Source organism: Corylus avellana, chromosome 8 (assembly GCF_965113065.1).
Source record: "Corylus avellana chromosome 8, dhCorAvel1.hap1.2, whole genome shotgun sequence".
In the NCBI taxonomy this organism is placed as follows: domain Eukaryota; kingdom Viridiplantae; phylum Streptophyta; class Magnoliopsida; order Fagales; family Betulaceae; genus Corylus; species Corylus avellana.
Genome location: NC_142497.1, coordinates 23,397,733 through 23,420,075, shown reverse-complemented (window position 1 = coordinate 23,420,075; position 22,343 = coordinate 23,397,733). Strand labels below are relative to the sequence as shown.

The 22,343-nt window shown below is 34.7% G+C and overlaps 2 protein-coding genes, 1 non-coding gene and 1 pseudogene across 4 annotated transcripts; 1 reads left to right on the top strand and 3 right to left on the bottom strand.

The window, feature by feature from the left end:
* Positions 1-450: 450 nt before the first annotated feature.
* Positions 451-563, bottom strand: LOC132191176 (small nucleolar RNA snoR100). Its single transcript, XR_009441206.1, has one exon. It is a non-coding gene; the product is annotated as a small nucleolar RNA snoR100 (small nucleolar RNA).
* Positions 564-1,355: 792 nt separating this feature from the next.
* Positions 1,356-9,498, top strand: LOC132163190 (uncharacterized). The gene is made up of 20 exons (XM_059573375.2): positions 1,356-1,434; positions 1,541-1,630; positions 1,800-1,822; positions 2,013-2,197; positions 2,764-2,880; positions 3,002-3,044; positions 3,135-3,223; positions 3,473-3,568; positions 3,730-3,784; positions 5,031-5,130; positions 5,452-5,665; positions 6,083-6,248; positions 6,336-6,373; positions 7,005-7,077; positions 7,152-7,256; positions 7,352-7,377; positions 7,497-8,442; positions 8,556-8,605; positions 8,748-8,914; positions 9,430-9,498. The coding sequence occupies exons 2-20, from the start codon at positions 1,589-1,591 to the stop codon at positions 9,496-9,498; spliced, it is 2,604 nt and encodes an 867-aa protein (XP_059429358.2). The 5' UTR covers positions 1,356-1,434; positions 1,541-1,588.
* On the bottom strand, positions 9,148-11,750 carry LOC132163957 (two-component response regulator ARR17). Its single transcript, XM_059574346.2, has 5 exons — positions 11,531-11,750; positions 10,478-10,557; positions 10,051-10,128; positions 9,572-9,642; positions 9,148-9,475 (listed from the first exon to the last, which is right to left on the bottom strand). The coding sequence occupies exons 1-5, from the start codon at positions 11,655-11,657 to the stop codon at positions 9,349-9,351; spliced, it is 483 nt and encodes a 160-aa protein (XP_059430329.2). The 5' UTR covers positions 11,658-11,750; the 3' UTR covers positions 9,148-9,348.
* A 3,661-nt stretch (positions 11,751-15,411) lies between these two features.
* Positions 15,412-18,841, bottom strand: LOC132164678 (uncharacterized; annotated as a pseudogene). The gene is made up of 5 exons (XR_015913023.1): positions 18,761-18,841; positions 17,271-18,237; positions 16,441-16,491; positions 16,138-16,346; positions 15,412-15,590 (listed from the first exon to the last, which is right to left on the bottom strand). The product of XR_015913023.1 is annotated as an uncharacterized LOC132164678 (transcript).
* Positions 18,842-22,343: the final 3,502 nt, after the last annotated feature.

The window sequence follows — 22,343 nt, the reverse complement described above, 5'->3', positions numbered from 1 at the left end:
TAGCGGGCTTCAAAAACCGGCTTGTCCTCACAACTTACGAACAGCCTGCATATTCAGGCCCATAAACAAATATCTTCCGTCCCCCATTTGCAACCAATGATTCCTGTTTGAATTGGAAGGCACCACTACGATCTTTCAAACTTTATGAGAAAACCCGAATTCGATTCAAAATTATAAGATTAAGATTGAATTGTCTCTCCTGTTTTAATTATATAGATCGAATTATTCAGAACAAATAATTTTTACTTCTTCAGTGATTTATTGTTTGAACTCATTTCACATAGGGATCTGACCCTTCAAGTAATCCAAACACGGCAAAATAGTACCTGAAAAACTCATAAACCATATGTCCGACGCCTATAAAAAATACTACCGAAAATGAAAAACAAATAACGAAAATAAGAAAAAGAGAAACCCAAGGAATAAGATCGGAAAAAAGAAAGAGAATCAAGATGTGGGTCGCAACCAGGCCCCCAAATCAAAAGCCAATAAGGCATCAGAGGGAGCAGACATTTTGACCCGAGAACTCAATGTCCGTGCACACTACCATGCTTCCTTCATTGTCATCCAGAGCATCGGCTTATTGTGCACGGATTTTCCATACACTATTACTACCAACATCCATGGATGCAAAAACCCAGATTTGAAATACTTAGTTTGGAAAACAGAAGAAAGAAAAAAACACATAAACCTAGAGATCCAAATTGAAAATCACACGAAGAACGGAAGAAGAAGCAAAAACCTTAGATGAGAAGAGAGTGAGTTCAAGCCGCATCGATTCCCTTCTCTTAACCGGTATTTATATATGAAGGGAGATTAGAGTCCTAGCCTGTTAGGGTTTTCCCACGCATATAAAAAAAAAAAAGGCCTTAAATTACGAAATTGCCATGGTTTCGGCTTTTGGGTTGTGGGTTTGCAAATGGGGCCGAAGCCCAAACAAGTAGCCCGATGGTTTCGGCCTTCGGCTCTATTTGAAAAAGTGAAAAAGAGACCGGTATTTTGGTGTTCCAATTTATCGTGACAAACGACCTCGTTTATGCAAGGTCAAGTTAAACTTAAGAATTCCATCGTTTTGTTTTCATTTTGGCGCGACTTTTTCGTTTTCTTTTTGTGTTTGTTTCTTAAAAGTTTACAGAACTTGGGATAATCACAAACATCACGTAATGGCACAAAGTCAGTCCATTCGTTAATCGCCGACGAATCTCTCAAACATTTCCCGTGTTGCTGATCGGATTCCGGTTGTTCATTGGTTGGATTTTTATTTTTAATTTTCGTTGCGTAAGTTATATATATATATACACCAATGTTTATGCTACCTATTTTTCATTTGACATATTAATTTTTGTGTGAAATTAGGGTTTTCAAGTGGAAGAGAAAATTCAAGCTTCGTGTTCATGAGCTTTTAGCTTCAATTACTATTTCGTCAACTTCGTGGTAATTTATCTTCCCGATTGAACCTGCTTTTTTAAAATTCTGGTATTTTGCTTTCATTCCATTTCGATTTTTAAACAGTATTGGCAATTTTTTTGTCAAATTTTAGTGCATTTCAACTTATTGAGGCGATAATTCTTCATTTTCATCTCTCACAATGCTGCAATGGATGGGAGGGTCGAGGCGCAAAGTTACCTCTGTAAGAGTGTGCAATTAGTTTAGTTTTTACGCCACAATTATTCAATTCAAAAGCATCTTTCAGAATCTTATATGAAATGATGGTGAATTTCTGTTCTGACATGTGAGCATTGCATTCTTTTGCGCATGGTGTCCATTGAATTCGTCCCTGAATCTGTACAAATATCAAGTCAAGGAAGTCTACATACAAGAGGTATATATGTTATTGCATTTTGCTGTTGGATGATGTACTTTCTTTCCAATGTTTGTGTTTTTGGTTTTTGAACGACTTATTACTTTAAAAGCAGAAAAATTAAGAGGTATATATGTGTATTGGATGTGTGTAATAGTATAGTGTTAGATGTAGCAAATTTACTTGTTGCAACCTTTGTTAATTTTTGAAGGCAAAAGCAATACTTTGAGCAAAGGAAACGACAACAACAACAGCAGCAGACAGCCGAGTCAGAGAGCCACGGTGATGAAACCAGCACATGTAGCCAACATCAAAATGAACAACGGTCACTGGATGTTCTCAGTTTGCTAAACTGGTCCACAGTTTCCCAAGAATGCAGGTCTGCTTGCCCTAGTGGTGAGTATATAATAATATTCTAATTAATCCAAAAGTTACGGGCGGATTTTCTCAAGTTTGTTTAATATAGTTGAGAATTGAGATTATGTATGATGCTGAAATTTCAAAACTACTATAATTATTCTTCAATTGGATTTGAGAGGTAGTCCTTTTTTTTTTTTTTCCTTTCTGAAACTTTTAGTTGTTATTTTATTTAAAATTCGTTAGTAACGGTTGTAGCTCTATTGGTTTTTGGATCCCACGTCAAAGCGTCTGGACTTGGGAGTGTATGTAGCATTTATCCTATTATTTTAATGAATTATGGCTTATGGATTCTAATGTTGGCGAAGTCAGTTTGATTAAATATGCTAATGAAATATCTGGATGAGCAGTCATGTAGTAGTAATATGAATATAGCTACACCAGGGATGCCTTGACATACAAGTTGTGTTCATAAAACTGGCTCTTTAAAAGTTTGTTGGTTTCGTTGGTGATGGGTTTTATGTGTTTGTTAATATTCCTCTTTGTTTAGGATTTTTATATACTTATATATTTTTCTCTATTTCCAACCTGTACAACTATATAAGGAAAGGAAGATCTCGGAGTTAATGGTTCAACGGTGAAGTATGATTTCACAAAAGGCCCATCAACAACCGTTAACCACACAGTTACCCTCGCCGATTCTGTCAATTTTAAGGAAGCAGGTATTCTTCTAATGGATCTCCACTACCGTTTGAACATAGTCTTGTTTTTTTACCACAATTCCCTGTACTTTACTTGGTGGATATGAGATGTTTAACATATGACAATTATACGCTGAAACAGGAAGTCCATTGCATTGCCAAGTGAATGCTGCATCTCCAAAGAAGTGAGTGATGAATGTGTGTGTGTGTCAACATGTTATCCTAGTACGTATCTATGAATGTCTTGAAGAGTTGATGTCTTTATTGTCTTCAAGGGTTTTACTTAGTTCCCATGATGATAATAGCACTTTTTTCAATGGAACTGGTGCGCAACTTGATCAATGGAAGACAGCTACCGAGCAGTGTAAGCGGCAAACATTCATTGATAACAAGTTTTGAACTCTTTTACTTTCCATGAATGCCCTGCAAGGTTCATGGCGTGCAAAAATAAAGTTATTGATAGGTTTTGGAGAGCACTTCAGCTGGTGCAGCCTATTATATGGACTTTTCCTTTTTTATGCAGCTATTCTTCTCATTATAGGTCGTCATATATATTACTGAAAATTGCATTTTCTTGACTTTTTCTCTCTCTCTCTCTCTCTCTCTCTCTCAGATTCATCTGTTCTTGATTTGCTTGGTGATGATGAGCCAAATGACAATAAGGAAAGAAGTCCAATGCAGGAAGCCCATGTTGCATTTTCAGTTGAAGGTATGGTATCGGTTTTAGATCTGAAGCCAGGCTTTATATTTTTCAGCTCATACGGCTAGACCTTTAGTTTCAGTGTACACTATCAACAAACTCAATCTGGAGGCAGATTATTTGTTATTAAATGGAAAATGTTATTTACGACTGTGTTTCTTACCCATCAGGTTTGGGTAAAGTGGGAACGGAGACACCAGTCCATTCGCCACAACAACCTGGCAGGTAATTGGTATGCATTCAGATTTAAGATTTCTAAATTTTGATAATGGATTAGCTATTCTATGGTATCCATCTCTAGGTTCTAGTGACATGTAACCCATTTGCTGCCAACAAGTTCCATGTACATATTTCCCAAAATGGATGGCCTTTCTGTCCATAGAGTTCTAATACCATTGCCATAATTTGGTTCTTTAAGAATTTAATGTTTGTTTATGCACCATCCTATGCCATATCATGATCACACTAATCAGTAGGATGTTTCTCCAGCTGAGATGATCTTTTTTTCTTTAGTATTATGGAATGCTAGGACTAGTCGCTGATAAACATGATGCCATTGGAAATTCGAAATCCACTCCAAGTTACCAAGTGATTGCTTAGAAAACAAAAAAGGTTATTATCTTAGTTAGGGGTTGAAAATTCTCTAATGGCTTAAAATAGCTTATTTGTATTGTTTAGTTGGTGAAAATGTTTCATGGCGTGTCCAAGGCTAATGCAAAGAAAGTTTATTTGAAATATTCAGTTTGTTTTTCTAGATCTAAAAGCAATGCATACTAGATTTAAATACCTCCACTGGTGTTCAAGTCTATAGGGCTATTTTCTTCTCCCTTCTTCCCAAAATAGTTGAAAGTTTTCAAAATAACATGCATTTTAATGAAACAACATAAATGTAACGTCTTCCAAAAATGCTCTTAGGTGGGCCTATACGTTTGAAATTACCCCACACTTGCATCCGTCTTGCAAGAACTTGGTCCTCCCACCCCCCAAAAATAATATTCCGATTGCAAACCTTGTTAATATATATACTATTTACAAACGGAGGGAGTAAAAGAATTTCAATTTGAGAACATCCAATTTGTGTAATGTCATCGTTTATGTGCTAAGGGGTCTGTGTTGGATTGTGATCTGAAAATCGTCAGTTGCCCCTGCATCTGCTTTACTGCTTTCAGCAATCTGTCATGTTTGAAAACTTCAACCATCAAGAAAATATATCTGCTTCTTTGATCTGGTTATCTGTTGATCTTCACTTCCATTGAAAGCAAGGATCATGTAGTTCTTGTTGAATCCCGTGTATTTAATTTTCTAGTTTCTATGAATTGCGTCCTTCGCAGGCTTCATGTCAAGTTTTCCCTTAAGATTTTGTGTTATTAGCTACTCTGATACTTGCTATAAGTCTGGAGAGTCTAAATAGGATAACAGGTTGGACCTTTACATCAATGTCTTAACTCTCTTAACAGTTGTGTGACTATAGATACTGTTCTCTTGGTTGCCCCTCACCTTTGAAGGCTGCAAGAGATCCAAATATGTTGAACAAGCATAACCATTTGCTGGATGACCTCGAACTAGAAGTGGTGAGAGCATTGCCGAATGCATCTTTATACACATTTAGTTGCTGTAATTTAGCTGCACCATGTGCTGTAGCTTTAAAGCATTTTTTAATGTCATAATTATATCAGCTCTTATTATGGATTCCTTTTTCTTGAAACACTGACCCTTGTGTAGAAGCTTCTTTCTCTTTTTTTATTTTATTTTTTTATTTTTAATTATTTTATTTTTGTATTTTTTTTTGGACCTTGATTCTAAAACTTTTGTTGCTTTAATTATGATTTTAGACTAGCCCAGCGAAGGAAAAAGACACTTGAGACTAATTTATTGCAACATGCTGAATGCAGGATGCATTAATGCAAGATAATAATATGCCCCGAATTGCAAGTTCTTCAGAGTTTTCATCAGGCATAATGCATTCATATAGTGATTCCAAGCAGAAATTAGCTGCTGTCAGAGACTACAGGCAACATTACGGCCATGGTAGTAAAATCAATGGTTTGTTTGGTGACAGCAGAATCTTTTATGACCGTGAAAACACCAGAGAAGATATATGGGATGGTAGTATGCAATTGACATTTTTTTTCGTTCTTTAATTTGTATCCTTAATTCAGTTAATTGTGATTCTCTGTGTTTGCTATTACATATTGACAGATTTTTGACATCTAAGATATTGAGTCATATTTCCCCTATCATTGTTAATTTTTGAGATAGATTCTATGTTGATCTGCATCTGTACTCCTCTATTGTCTTCTAAATAAAAATATTTCCTCCCTTCAAAAAAAAAAAAAAAAAAAAAAAATCCTAGACAATGAATCATACCATAATAAGAAAATGCTTTCCTTTTCTTTTAACCTGATATGAAATATGATACTAATGTGTCAGGATCTTCTTGTTATGATTTGTCTATGTATGTTAATTTTGTCCAAGGATGAAATTTAGATGGTGGTTTATACATTTTTTTTTAATGTCCACCAGCTAGGTCTTACTTCCTAGATGACAACTTCCTTGATGAGAGGGAATGCGATGCATCTTGGAAAAACTGGCCATCTGAAATAGATGGTGAATCTCTGGATTTTTGGAAAGATGGAAACTCTGAAATGTTGGATTATAATTTTGATGGCCCCCATCTACCGAAGAAAAGGTGTTCTATTAAAATTGATCCTTTGTATTTCCTGTTTCAAGAAATGACAATCTAGAGCTCCATGATGACGTTGTTGTATCTGTGCAGGGATGCTGCACTAGCAATGGACAGATTCGACATCTTAGGTGCCGTCTCAGTTGCACTATAAAATAGTATTTTGTCCATGAAACTTGAATGAAACAGAAATGTTATTTTGTTGTAACTCTATGATATATAAATTAAATTTCCTAGTGCACTTCCCATAGTTTATTCTTCAGGCATGTTATGCACATACAAGAGTCCATTTGGATTACACCTCCTTACACCTCATATGATTTCTCTAAATAATTGGTAACTGCTAGTACTCTATAGGTTCTTATATGTTTTCCTTCTTCCCTACTATTATTATTGGTAATAATTCCTTGGTTATTTGGAAATCATGGCACTGGTCGCTTCATATCTCTATATATAGCATGGTAAAGTACTTTTCTACTGTACTTCAATAGGAATTATTCATATAAAACTGTATCTTCATTATCCTGGATTTGTAGTAATACTTTTTCTTTGGTCCCTTAGGATTAGAAGGCAATATTATACTGATAATTGTTTCTGAGATCCTCTTATTTTGCTACATTTTTATCCTATTTAGACAAGGAAATATTTTCTTTACTTTTTGTTATACTTTGTAGGGCTATATGGTATCGCACTATAAAGAAAACATTCTCATTTGTTTTGGTGTTTACTTTGATGCTTTGCCCACTTCATTTTGGCAATCAGAGTCACCTGCTTCATTTTACAAGAACCGAACATCAGAAATTGATCTTGACTTCATGAATCCCAATGGGGCAAGGTACGCCCAGTTTTCGAAGAAAGATTTATAGGTAACTTTCATATGCTCAAGATTTTGTTTTTGTGTGATGATAGATGCCCTATACTAGGAACAAAGTTTGATTTTCAAGATGTAACCAACCAATCAGATTGGTTTTGCTTTGCAACAGAAGATGCAAGAGATAATATGAGCATGCTGAGGTAATTTTTGAGTAGCTTCCTTTGTTTCGAAGTGATTTCATATGTTTTTTCTACTTTGACTTTGTGCTTCATTAACGGTTTTAAACTTTTGGCAGCGAAGAGTCGTGCTCGTCAAGTGCAGGTTATATTCATTGATTCTGGATAATCTTATTAACGATTCAAAAATAATTTGTTTCTGTATTTTTATGAACATGTTCTCACGGTTTACTGAAGTGATCTCTTTTCCACGATTTATCACAGTTAGGGGCAAGGCAACCGGTAATTCAAAATGGAACTCAGCAGCAAGACAGAGCAGAAGACACAGCAATGCTTTTTATAGCCCCCAAAAAAGCTATGGTGTGAAGAACATTTTTGCCAAAGAGTCATGGCCTAAGAGCAGGAATGAAATTGGACAAGGAAATGATGTGGTTGGGTCAGGCAAATATACAAATGTGTCAAATCCATCAAAGTCAATACCATCCTATCACTCTAACACTCCTCTCCAAGAAAAATTAGGTCCACATAACAGTTGGTTTTGTGAGAAAGGATATACGACGGCTAAAATGAATTCAGGTTTCAGTCCTTTCTCTCGAAATTCAGAGAAAAAATCTCTATTCTCAGGCTCTAAGGTTTGGACTGAAGATCCTTCCAGTGGACTTTTAGTTCCTGAATCAGATTTTGATGCCAAATCTTCTTTTGATAGATCTAAACATGGAGAATGTTTGGCATGCTCACCTTCTGGCAGTTTCATCACTGAAAAATTCACATTTCATGATTCCCCTATATTTTCAAGGGTTGAGTTTGAGCCAGACATGCCAGATTTTTCTCCAGATTCTAAATTGAAAGGCACGCCTCCAAATTCTTCCCATCTGACTGGTTCTCACGGTGAGACACACTTTCCTGAAATATCAGCAGAGGAAAGTGCAAGCAAAGATGTGGAAAGTAAATTAAAAATCCAGCCATCCGAATATGAAAAATTGGAGATCATGCAAGAAATTTGCATCGGCAATGGCTTGTTTTCAGAGAGTAAAAAGGGAATAGATGCTTCAAGCTCCAGGAGCAACACTAGTGGATGCAAGGAAGTAAAAGATGAAGCATCAGAAATAATGCAGAATCTAAAAACAATACGTTCTCCTGACCATGCAGAGCAGGCATCAACATCTCTTTTCATCTCTGACAAAGTTGAAAGCATCATAGAAGAACAAGAGTACGTCTAACAGACTTAATAATTCTCTTCTTATTATGGTTTTTTGTTTCTTTCTCAAGAACGTACCTATATTTAAACCTATATATATTAGGCTAAATTGGTTATGTTGGCAGACATCAGAATGACAATGAAGCTACCCTTCCATATCAGAATGGGAATAAAGGTGCATATTTGTTGACCTTTTTCTCATGAACTGCCCTTTTGACTTGCATTCACAAAATTCTTATGGTAATTTTCAAGTTTCAAAATTTGTTCAATATTTTCTTTCTGGCGGAGTAACCTATTATACTCATATGTGGCTGCAGAAATACAAGATATTTTTGGGCCTCAGGAAAGAAGGATAATAACAAAGACAAAAAGTAACTGTGACAACTCATCTTGTGAGGTGATGATGCTTCAAAGCTACGTCCTTCAGCTTCTTTGTGTGCAGAAGATACTGAAGGATGCATCTACACAAGACACAATGAAGAAGGTATGACACCTTCACATCTGATAGATTTGGGGATTCTTTTCAAACTCAAGGATGAAAAATCAGAAAACAATTTTTACGGTTTTGTTTCCATGCCCTACAGTTCCACAAATTGTCATAAAGGTTACTTGTAACTTAGTAGTCTAGCGAGACAATTTGAGTTTTTCTTTTGGTAGTTCCGAACTTCCTATCTGACCAAAAAACAATAGCCTCTTGAGCAATCCAACACTATAAAGCCACAGAATGTGCTTCTATATATATATAGCAAAGGCATTCAAAGGATATCAGATTAGCGATAGAAAGATAAACTAAACTAATACTAGAATTTCTCGAGGGCTTGACGTATTCATGTAAGTCGGTCTTCATTTTTGTTTTCCTATGGCTTTTTTAGATTTTTTTTTTTTTTTCCTGCTGTTCTTCTCTTCTGAGGGAGGTGGTCATCTTCCCATGCAAAGCATCCCATTGTGAGGATTGCTGAACTTTGTTAGCTGACATCTCAATTTCTTAACATCCGATAGCTGGAGAGGCTTCATGATGAATTCTTGAGCTCCTTCATCCAAGCACCTGTTCAAGTAAAGAAAACATAATAAAAATGAAATAACCTTTTGAGGAAAATGGGAATTAACAGAGTAACAAAATTAAATGGGGTTGTAGTGGTACTTCTTAATTCGAGTAGGGACATTCTCTGATGACACAACCACTACTGGTATATCCTTCATGGTAGGTGATTCCTGCTAGCAGAGAGATTTCTGGTTAGACTAGTCATTAGTTACTATAGATTTCTATATATTATATCAGCAGCTCTAACCATGCTTCAATCTTCTATGGGGAGACCTTGTATACCGTTAAAGTAATGTTATACACTATACTTTTATCCCACTTTTATCTTGCTGTACTAATGCCATTTGATATTTTTTCTTAATAAGGGTTGATCCAAGGATTACTGCACCATGCCACGCCAGCATAGTAAAATAAAAACGGGATAAAAGTGTAGTGTATATCATTTTTTGTGCCTGTTATATAGTTTGATGCTTTCACCACTATTTTTTGTATGATTAATTGAGTGAATGTCTGTTCAGACAGGGATTTGATACAATCATGAAATAAAATATTCATATAAAGACAAGGTTATATGTTACCTTAATTTTTTTGAGTAGATCATACCCCGTCATTCCTGGCATACAATAATCAGTGATTATCAAGTTTACCTTGGAAGCCTGCAAAAAGAGATATACTTGATGAAGTTTTTCATGAAATGTACAATATTACTTACAAATTACAATACAGAAAAAGTCAGTTAAGGGGTAGTAGCCACCTAAAATTTAAAAGTCCTACCAAATACTACCGTTTATTGCAATTATTAATCTAGGTTCTTTATATATAATTTCAATAGTCTAGCCCATCTATCTGAATGAATCAATTGGGTTCGCTTTTTTAAGATCAAAAGTCACCTGAAAAAACCCTACCAAATGCTACCTATGCTAGTACACACTGCCTCCTCAGTGCAGCTAATATGTAGATGAGCTGGAGGAGTTGTCGGACAATGGAAAAAGGGCTAGTACTTACATCACCATTGAATGTGCGCTGCCCATCATCGCCCAGGCCTAACAACTCCAGTGCCTTCTGTCCGTTCTCTGCGGTAGTCACTGCAAGAACCCAAATTATAAATTACATTTACTTAAATTAGAGAGTCATGCTGAGATGCGACAAATCAGACAACAATCCTCTCTATAATAATAATAATAATAAACAATATCATCTAGGAAATAGTCCAATAGGCTTAGGTGTTGATCAATCAACCCCGTTAATTGAGAAATGTGAATAGCTAAAATAAAATAAAAAAACTAAAATGGAGCTTAAAGTAACAAAACCGGATGCGCCAAAACCAACTGGGCTTAAGCCCACTAGATGAAACTGGACGAATCAGCGACCAATCTCTTCCGTGGTTTTCTCGGTAAAGTCATGTCGCTTTATTGACCTGTCTTTTGCCGTGTCTCCTAGCAAGCACCATGAGTGCCACCAAAACAGGGCACACCCATCAGTGGGGACCCACACGTGTTGAGCGATGGTGATGGAATAGGAAGATACACCTGGTGGCGGCCCTGGCGGGTCACAAGTTTGAAGTTCCAGTTCTATTTTTTATTTTATTTTATTTTTTGTCGATTACTATTATCTTATCTTTAATCAATTTTAGCTACGGTTAAAAATCATTATATATATATTATACGCTGCCTATTGAAATGGTCCAACCGATCGAGAACGAGAAATAATAGACTATTCAGTGACAATCAGGCATGAACGGTCTACAGTATCTTGTCATTTCCTAGAAAAAGAAAAAGAAATCATCACAGAAAGAGTGAAGAAGAAGATGAAGATGAAGAAGAAGGAGAAGAAGAATGGGAATTGAGAAAGAGGATGAAACAATGATGAGATATGTGTAAAAGAAAAGGAAGAAAAATGAAAAAGAAAAGATTTTCTTTTATATTATTCCTTTGCCACCCACCCATATCACTGCCTGCTCTAAGAAAGTGTCAATACTATCAAAACAAAAACAAAAAAAACATAAAAAAAGGAATGATAAGAGAGACGTGATATATACATATATATGTATATATATACCTTTACATGAAGAGTTGGTGAGTAGCTTTTCAATGAGTTTGCGGTCCAACAGACTGTCATCAACCGCTAAAACATGCGGTTTCTCATCCCCCGTTGATGCTGAAGAAGAAGAAGAAGAAGAAGCCATTCTCAAAGCTCTAAGCCTTTGAAGAAGAAAAGCAACAAAGTGAATGCTTTCCAGAACCAACCAAAGATAGCAAAAAGGAAGGTGAAAGCTCTACGTAGGTACGGAGCTCCTATGTGAAAACAATGTTGACCGCAGGGGGTTGTATGGGTTAAAAATAGATATACAAGCGTTAAGAGAAGAATATAGCCAAAACAAGTAAAAATAAAAAATAAAATCAGTGACAAAATCAAAGTTGTCACAGATATTTCGTGATCCTTTTGGGTATTTGGAATATTGATTGCAGTGTTTGCAGACCTATATAAATTAACAAAAACAGGACCCCCATCGTCTTCCTAATCCTTTCACAACCCCAGCCAGCTCACCATTGCTCATCCCAACTATTCATTTACTTTTTTTTTTCTTCTTCTATATATGCTTCCTTTTTTTAAGCCCAGGAATGGATCCTCTTTTTTATTCTCCGGACAAAATATGCACCAAGTATCTTTTTTTTTTTTTTTTTTTTTGTTCTTATTCTATGTGGGATTGTGGTTTATGGACTCATATAACAAAAAAGGTATCTACACCTTGCCACTCATTGTCAATTGTGTCCGATATTTGTAAGAGAATCTCTTCTTATTAGGTTGACACCTTGAGAATTAGGGTTGCGGGATTCACTTGATCCGGGCAGGGCAGTCTAGAAGGCAAGATCTGCCCGCCCTGCAAGTCCGCTCTATTAACAAAAATTCAAACGGCTTAATAACAGAATTTTTTTCTTTTTCATGAAATATATTGAGATTTTTTAGAAAAGAAAATGTCATGAACATATTTCAAAGTGATGAGTATGAGATGCCACACATATAACTTATATAAGGTTTTTTTGTTTTGTTTTTTTTTTCTTTTCAAAATACTTATTTAGTTTCCAGTAATCAATAAAATTGCATATTTTGGCATTGATAATAAGGAATAATATTTGAGGCATTTTCTATGGTAACTAGACTAGATAGAACCTTTGAGAGGAATGTGTTGCGTGGTGTACTGTGTGCACATGACGTAAGTTGGAGTGTCACATCAATAATATGATTTTTAATACTATTTTTACTGTTAGAGTAAATGATTTTCAACCTTCCAGAAAATCTGATTTGATTATGTAGCTGATTACTAATTAAAGCCAAATCTGTAAAAATATAGACATGCATAATAGAACAGTCAAGCTTAGTTAATTAAATTAGAAAGAAAAGAAAAGAAAAAAAAAAAAAAAAAAAAGAAAAAGAAAAAAGAAGCTTAGTTAATTGAATGATTTTAACCAATACCCCTAAATCCAATAATGATACTTCTCCTTGTAATATGGAGGAAAGAGTTCCATCACACTAGCTATAAAATTTGTGGGATATATATTTATAATGTATGAGATTTTATGGGACAATACTTTTTATTTATTTTTTATTTTTTATTTTTTATCGTTTTATGGGATAAAATAATAATAATAAAAAGGATTCTAGCAAATCCTATTTTCTTCTAGATTCATTGAAAAGTCAATGAAATTACAGATGTTCTTAGAAAAGGTAAGTAAATAATATTTTTGCATAATCTTGTTTAGAGCAATCTGAAGATTTTCCAAGGTGCAATGACTATAAATTGATGGTATAGAGGAAATCATAAAAAAGACAAAATCAGATTCCGTAAGATATCATTTCAATTGTCCATAGGGTATCGACAAACAAAGAGTCCGTTGACATAAAAAACAAAAAGAAAAAAAGAATAAAAAAGCAAATAGACAGTGCAATTGACAGAAAGTAATTAATTATCCCTCGAATATGGACAATGTTTTACGAACAGAATAACGTAGAAAATATTCAGGTAAATTATTAAGGACATTATTTGTATACTATATGATCCATACTTGTATTGTATTATTGAGTTTTAAATTACTACTTATTATTCTTAAAATAAAATAAGTGATTATTCTAAGCAAGTTTATTATTACATTAACAAAAATAAAGTTAGAAGAGCCTTGCGGGGTGGAGGGACCAGCCTCCTCCTAAAAACTGCAATGAAGGAGGATTCAAACAGCATTCACGAGAGAGCGAGACTGTTCGGTTTTTAAGAGAGTGATCTTAGTAACATAAAAAACTCGTTTGTTCAAGAGTAACGCTATTCATACAAGAGATTATGACTCTTTTCATTTTATGGTCATAATTTACATTTGGTGCGTTTACCGATATATATAATACTACGCTATTTAATTTTTTAAAAATATGTGCTAACATTAACAACATCTACACTCTTAAATATACCAACTTTAAATCTTTCCAGGATATTATCGCAATCAGCTATTTATGGTTCCAAAGGCTTTCTCCCTTAAGAACTAAAAACCATTCCAAATCATCAGGACCGGCTCAATGTATTTGGGGTCTTAGGCGAAATTTTAAAGTTGGACATTATTTTTTTTAATATTTAAATATTAATTAAATAATATTTATTTTTATAATATTATTATATTTTTATAATATTATTATTATTTTCATTCTCATTGTTGTTTCATGACTTTTAAGTTTAACTTTTAACTAGTTGCCCAAAAAAATTGATGCGGCATATTTGTTTTTTTGAATTAATTGGTCTTATTTTACAATAAGCTTATTATATTAGGACCTTATTTTAGAGGCCTTAAATTTTTATGAGAAAAAAATTTGGGGCCTTATTTAAAAAACAATTAGGCCTTAAGTTAAAATAAAATTAAAAAAAAATTTAGGCCTTATTAAAAATTTTTTTGAGCCTTATTAAAAAAAATTTTGGGCCTTACTAACTAAGGGCCCTAGGCGACCGCCTCAGATCTAGCTATTGAGCCGGCCCTGCAAATCATTATAAACAAACATTAGGCATCGGAAAATTCATTTAATATTAACATTTAAAAAACTATTTTGAATAGATCAATCGACTGCAACAGCACGAACTATAAAGCCACGTCTCATAGCCTCTACTATTGAACAGAGCTAGCGTGGAAAACATTGTGTTTGTAGGTCTTACCCGTGACTTTTGACCTGAGTAAAACCCAGTCTTGTGTACTATCTCCAACACTTTACAAAAGGCAAAAGCTAATTACACAATTACCTTAATTAGATGTATCTACTTAAATTACCAACTACTGCCAAGAGGAATCAGATTATTCCTCCTGCACACAATGAAAATTCAGACAATCTTCCAAATTTCCTGAAAATCATAAAATAAATCAGTCCAAGAGCTTGAAAAATGTAACATATAATGTTACAAGAATAATAAGTAGTTTATTTTATTTCAATGAGCATATACTCCAGTGTCGGTGAATAGCATAAGTGCTTTACTATTTCAATAAGGAGTTCTTGTTTTACTCCATTGCCGTATTAGAGTAAATAAGGAGATCTTTTAGATTCTCCTAGTTTTGGTAGTAATAGTAGTACGTATCCTATGAGGACTAGGTTTGCTTTGTAACCTATTTAAATCCACGTTTGGGTGAGAGAATAGTAAGAAAAGTTTATTCCTCAAACCTAGTGTTTGAAAGAGGCTAATGACCCTCTTAAAAAAATCCTATTGCTAATTCTCAATTAGCAACCATAGGCAAGAAAGACGGAGTATCATCTATTTCTAAGAAATGACAGCTTAATCTTTGCGCACCCTAATAAGGACAGAGACAATATTTTATTTATCGAACTAATTTTGATGACACCACACCAAGTAGAACTAATCAAAACTTATATGCATGCAGCTAGAGATGAGCATGGAAAATGAATTTCAGGAAGAACTCTTAATGAAAGATTTGGCAGTTCAGACAGACTTAAGAACAATTCTGTAGGAACCTCAAGCAGCAGGTGGTATTACACTCTGATATGCCTGGTGCTGATATCATTTCTTGCATTACAATTGAAATGCGGCACACATTGCCCGCATGTGCATTTCTTCTACTTGGTTCAACCAGATCTCCTGAAATTGAAGTCCAGATGAGAAATTGTAAATACTCTCTCAGAATTCAATTTACATAAAAAAAAAAAAAAAAAAAAAAATGATTCAACGACCCTACAATATCCACAAAGTATCCTTTGAGAAAAAAAATAAGAAGCCTAAATTGTTCTTGTCAAAAAAAATTGTTACTCATCCAAAACAAATTGGGATTGGAAAAGCATGACAGAAGCTTTTAAGACCAAAAGCCCTTTCACTTTCAGTGCTAATATGCTTGTAGGGAATTTTTTTGTGTATCTACAAATACAGTAATCCTGTTTTGTGATTTAACAAGTGAATGGAAGTGAAATTCATCAAGAAAGTGATTGAATACAAATACTTCATAATCAGCTCAAAACTACATTCAACTACAATGTATTCTTCATTTCACAGCGTGCAAGTTTGAAGTCCTCACCATGGAAGTAAATCATCTCTAGCAAACAAGCATACAATTCACAGTTCTGAGAATCACCTAGGGACTAAGAGTTCTCTTTGAACACCATGCAGTAAAGCTAAATCCTATTGAACTTACTAGATGATTCATTTCCTCCTGAAGTGCTTCATCCATCTGACCAAACAGTGTAGTCCACTTCACTTGATGCGAGCAAGCAATTATACTTATGGGACATTCAACAGCAGAGAATTGGTCATCTTTTTTGATAGATGAGAACTCTTTCGATATTAGAAAAGGCAGTTCTTGTTGGGGTACATCCTGAACCCTCATCCTACTACACCTTAATGCTGCACAAACAAAGAGAAGTTATGTACACATAAAGTACTTCAGATCATTAACTTTCACTAGTGCACAGGCAAGCTTCAAGAAAGTAAAATACACCTGCAAGGCGTGCTCTAATGTCCTGGCAAAGGAGTCCCAACCATTGAGAAGCTAGATTTGCATATGGGAAGCAATAACAAAATCCATATCAGTTTAAGATGTTCTCTACTTTTCTGATGATTAGTATCAGGAAAAGAAAATCGTAAATGGAGAAAAAAAATTCCCAAATTGGCATTTTATTTAGACAATATGAACTAAGTAATTAGTAACTTTGACTTTGAGCATAGAGAGGGAATGGGAATGAAGTAAATGCACGCAGAGAAACCAGTTTCCTGTAGAGCATCTTGGTACATGCACGTATGCATGAATGTGTCTATTGCTCATTCAATTGGTCGTGAAATGTAACAATGATTAAAGTGGGAAATAAGCGAGACAGTTGCAGCTTAAAAGTTGAAAAGTAAATCTTATATATGTTGTTTTGCAATTGAGTTTTAAATTTTAAATTAAATTCTTTATAAGATTGTGCAATCCAGAAATCCACCTCAAGTTTTTATGTTCTATATAAAATTTGCAACCCTGACAATACGTCATTAAGGCCTGCTTGGATGCATAGCTCATAAACAAAGGTACACTCTAAAAGAGAACTGTAAGTTTTGTCATCTAGCTTGGACAGAAGTTTTTAGTGTAGGATTATGCTTCAGTTGACAAGGCAAAGCAAAGCTTGACATAAGAAAAGGTGTCTTATGTTAACAGTGGCAATGTCCCTAGCCATAGATGTTTGGTATTCAATTTTTCTTAGATTTATCCATTTCCACCAACCTTCAATAATAAATGACTAATGTAAAGCAATAAGCATGAGAAAGAATCTTTCCATTTAAATCACAACTAACCTTTGGGATCAAAAGGAGAATCCATTGCAGTCTCTGCTGGCCCTTCTTGAGAACTTGTATTCTCTGTTGACACGGTGTCACGATCAGATTTCACATTCTCTGAAGCCGTATTCTCAAACGACCATGACCTTACTTCATGTTTGTCATCCCCATGATCTTCACCCTTTCTCACCGCTACACTCAAATCACAAGCCACCCCTCCTTCATGTTCTGAATTGATATGCATAGGCCTACTCTGGCACATAAGGTATCCACTGACTTGACTGCCACCTGATAGAGTATTCGAACGTTCATTCAAATCATTATCCCTAATTTTCTTTTTAAACCGGCTTTGCTGCATGCTTCGAGTATTTTCTAACTTTTCACCTCTAACCAAGGCCCGAATTACTGAATAGACATGTTTGCTGTTTCTTAGGCGGTTTATGATCCCCGGGTTCAGTTCTTCCAGCAACCCACTTGGTGCAACAACCTTAGTGAACCTATTAACCTGTTGTTCTATCTTTGCAACCTTTTTTTTTATACTCGCCATGTCATGTCTGCGCTTCATGGCATCCTTTCTTGGAGCTGGTGTGCATGCAGGTGGCGAAAGGAAACCATTCTGTTTCATTTCTTGCCACAATTTCATCATAGCATCCCTTTTCTCCAAGTGAGCATTACAACTTGCAGACTCTGAAGCATTGCCTAATGGGTCTCTATCTTCTATACTCGACAAGGCCTCTACATCCGGATGGAACCTAATTCCCCCTGAGATCACACAATTTGGGACCAGTACTTTGTCCTTAGCATCATGAGCTGAGTTGTTACTGAGCCAGTTTTCAAATTTACCATCCATAACGTTTGAGACCCAAAACGAGCACGTACCAAACAAGCAGGACTCCCCAGAAAATCTATAATCTTGTCCCTCTCTGTTCCTTCTTAGATTGCATCTCCAAATTTGCTTATGGGGTTCTCAAGAGTCCATTGAAACCTAATTATTAGCCACACAATCAAAGACCCACAAGATAGTTCCACATCAATCAACCAGTATATAATCCATGGACACCATAAATTGAAAACTTAAACTATTCCCAACAAGTAAAAGGAGAGTGTCTCACAAATTAACAAAAAATGAAACAGCCTTCTTTAAACAATGCACGCTTAAAAATCCTAAAAAAATTGGCTTCCTTTCCAAAGCATTTTCTCACAACAAACAAATACCAACAACACGTACAAAGCTGCAATTAAACCAGCATGTACATTGATTTGGCAAACTCAAATATCCCATTTTACACACAACAAATAAACACAAATTTGCTAGTTTCCCATGGTCCATGGACATATAAAATCGAATACTCAACAAATTAAAAAAAAGTAAAAAATGTGAATAATCAGCAATTTTCCCATTTTAATTGTTTCTCCCTTGACCGCAAAAGAGCATTTAGCTGAATGAGCGTAAAATTTACCAAAAGGGAGAGAAGAAAAAAAAAAAACTCAAAATATAGCGGACTTACCCAATGAACATCGCACTGTTATAAGGTCGGACTACTTGTACACTACGAATTTTAGGGGTTTTAGACAACTTCAAATCTGAGCCTCTCACTGTGAGAACTAAGAATGGCTTTTCTGCTCATTTATATACATGTGATCCCGCCAAGCCCACTTTTCAGTTTTTTCTGCTTTTCAACTTTCCCGGTAAAATTTTTTACTCAGAGTGCGTGCGTGCGTCTTGCACGCGACAAGCGTTTTTAAACCCAAAAAAAAAAAAAAAACTCGTCAAATGTGTCCCGGACCCGGTGCTATTGAAAAGGATCCGGATTCCTTTATATTGGAAAAAAAATTAAAAATTCTCTAATTATTAATTATAACTCTTTATTTTAAATTTAATGGTCTATAAAATTATTTAAATCTTGCTAAAACAAATTCAACATTTAATGCTTCGGTTATACAAAAACAACCGACATTTTATAAACGATTGAATTTAAAATGAATGACCGCGATTAACAATTAGAAAAAGAGAGGAAAAAAATAATAATAATAATCATTTAAAAACTATAGCATAAGTGTTGTGGAGTGAAATTAAATATGGACTCTTAAAAAAAACTACAACAAATGTAATGTAATTTTTTTTAAAACGCTTAAGCCAAATTTTTACCTTTAACTACCTTCAAAATCATGCATTTTAAAAAAAAAAGATTTGACTTAGATGATGTAAAAAAAAAAAACTACAGTACCTATGAAGGTAATACTTTTAAAACTACAAATTTTATCTTATGCTTAATTGTGTTTTAAAAGTTGCATTTTGATTAGATGTGTTTTGAAATTATTATTTTCCTAAGTAATATATTTTAGAACTGCTGAACCAAACATATATTATCACCGTTGAATAATCAGTTGATTGGACACCGTATTTCTGACCTACAAAACTTGCAATAATTAGAAAATAAACACGAGTAATCTTGTTGTGTGTTTCAACGGAAGAATACTTTGATGTCTAAGTCAGTTATTTGCTTAAAAAAGAATAATAAGAAACTTAAAGATTGTTGAGTTGACAGAATGAGTGGTTTCATACCTCTCAATAGTTCATTGTTTTTTTCCATGTCATGGGTTCTCTATCCTCTGCATAAACCCTGTCAAGTGTCCAACTTACTATTGGGCAGTGCTCTGGTTGGGTATGGTGTTTGGTCATTAATCTTTTAACGAATCACACCTCATATTGTGTCTTACCTTTTCGTTGTGATGCGGTTGTAACTTGTAACAAGACAATGTTGACGAACTAAATGCTACCTACTACTACTACTGTTGCAACTTGCAAGCAGGTAAAGTATGACGTGTAAATCGAAGTATGGCATCGTCAAATATATATTATGTCGAAAAATTGAAAAGTAATCGAAGTAGTGTTGTCAAATGGCCAAGCCCAAACTATGCGAATTTCGTGTTAAGAAAGCATATCAATACCCAAGTAAGATTCTTAGTGTATCAAGTTGTTGGGCTCTTTTCCCCTCTCTTGCTTTGAATTAAAAAAAAAAAAAAAGTTGTTTAATTGGGCTTGAATTGCTTGTAGTGTCACTTACAAGATTGACATTGTTAGCTCAATATCAAGCCTGGGAGCCCAGTGCCTGAGAATTATTATATGGCCAAACCCATTAAACACCAGCCAGAATGCCAAAATAATAATAATAATCATCATTTTTTAATTTTTGTCAAAGATTAATAATAATTAATCTTTGTCTCTGCATTGCAACAAAAAGGCCTAAAAATCACATTGAATATTTCGTTTTTAATTTTTTAATCCCACCAGTCCATGCATTTCTCTGGACGTGCAAATCATGGAGTTAAACAAAATCATCACCAAACGTGATTAACAAATTCAATATATATATATATTGGTATTTATATAGGTGGGTACGTGCTACCGTGCTAATTGGGTTATTTTGCATCTTGCTAAACGAAAGTCAACATATTATGATAATACCAATGCCAGGAGCTTCGACTTCAAGGATCCTGATGCCAACAAATAAAAGAGAAAAAAAAAGAAAAAAGTCAAGGCTCTGTATGGTGTTTCCTATTTCATAAGTAATTTGTTAAAGATTTTTAGAGGATTTGTTTTTTATTTTTTGTTTGAACAAATTATTTTGATGTGACACAAACAAAGCTTAGAGAGAACAATGAAAAAGAAGGTATTATTTAAAGCAAAATTACAAAAAGATTGTGCAATAAAAGTGAAATAATTTTAAAAATGATCAATACTTTTGTAGCTGGACAAGAATAATCTAGGGCTACATCCCTTAGGTTACAATTGTTTGGTCATTATCTTAATGTAAGTTGTAATAGATTAAGTATCACAACTAATTATTTCATTATTTGCGTACTCTATACGCGACACGACACGGGTTATATTAATGATTCTAAATGCATGTAAGAATTATATTATTTATATGCTCTATTAAAAAACATGTAGGAATTACATATTTTAAGAATAAATACCAATTTAATAAAAAAATTTATCTTCAACTCATTTTGAAGAAATTTTTTGTCCATATAAAAAATATATAGTTTTTACTTTAATCATTATGTAACACAAAAACTTAAAATAGTCATATAAAATAGTTGATATTATTCATTCAACAACTCAATAATAATAATAATTAAACAATAATATGAACAAGAACTATAAGAACATATAATAAGATAAATATGAAGGAAATAGAATAAACACAGAAATTAAGGTGGTTCGGCATATAGCCTACATCCACACACTAAAGCCATTATAGGCTACATCTTTCCTTGATGAATGATTTGATTACATAGCTCTACTTATAGAGCTTTAACATAATTTCAAATACAAAACAAATCCCTTGAATTAAGGGTAATTAATAACAAATCAAATCATCAATAATTACAAATCAAATCCTCATTAATCAAAAGGATTTATATCCTTAACATGCCCCCGCAAGATGAACGGTCCGTTAGTGATCGTTGATCTTGAACATATCGAGTGGCTGGAGTTGATGGCACCTGATTTGAAACATGCTCTTGAACTTGAACTTCGGCGACTGTGGCCGGCACTTGAACATCGGCAACTTTTTTTTTTTTTTGGCCGGCATCGGTTACTTTGACCGGAATTTTGACATCGGCAACTTTTGGCCGAAATTTTGTCATCGGCAACATTTGGCTGGAATTTTGTCATCGGCAACTGTGGCCGGAATGAGCCAACTATTGACTTGAAATGGGCCACAAGGCCAAAAGATTTGCCTCTTTGGGCTTTTTTTTCAGACCAAACAAAAAGTCAATTTCTTCTCTTGCCGTTGGACCTCAAACCAAAACTTGATTCTTACCGGGTGAGATGAACAAGAAGACACAGTAGGTGTTTAATGCGGCTGCAATGACAATGAGGAGCCGTGTTGAAGGAGAAGGCACCGGATCAAAGCCGTGGATGGCCGGGACGGCGGCAAAGAGATCAAATCGGGCTGCGAATGGCGGAACTCGACATTGGGCCATGGCAAGAGGCGGTGCTGAGTTGGTGGATTGTTGGTGAAGGCACAAAGCTGCCGGATTGCATTTTTTTTGTTTGTTTTGATATGGTCATATATAATT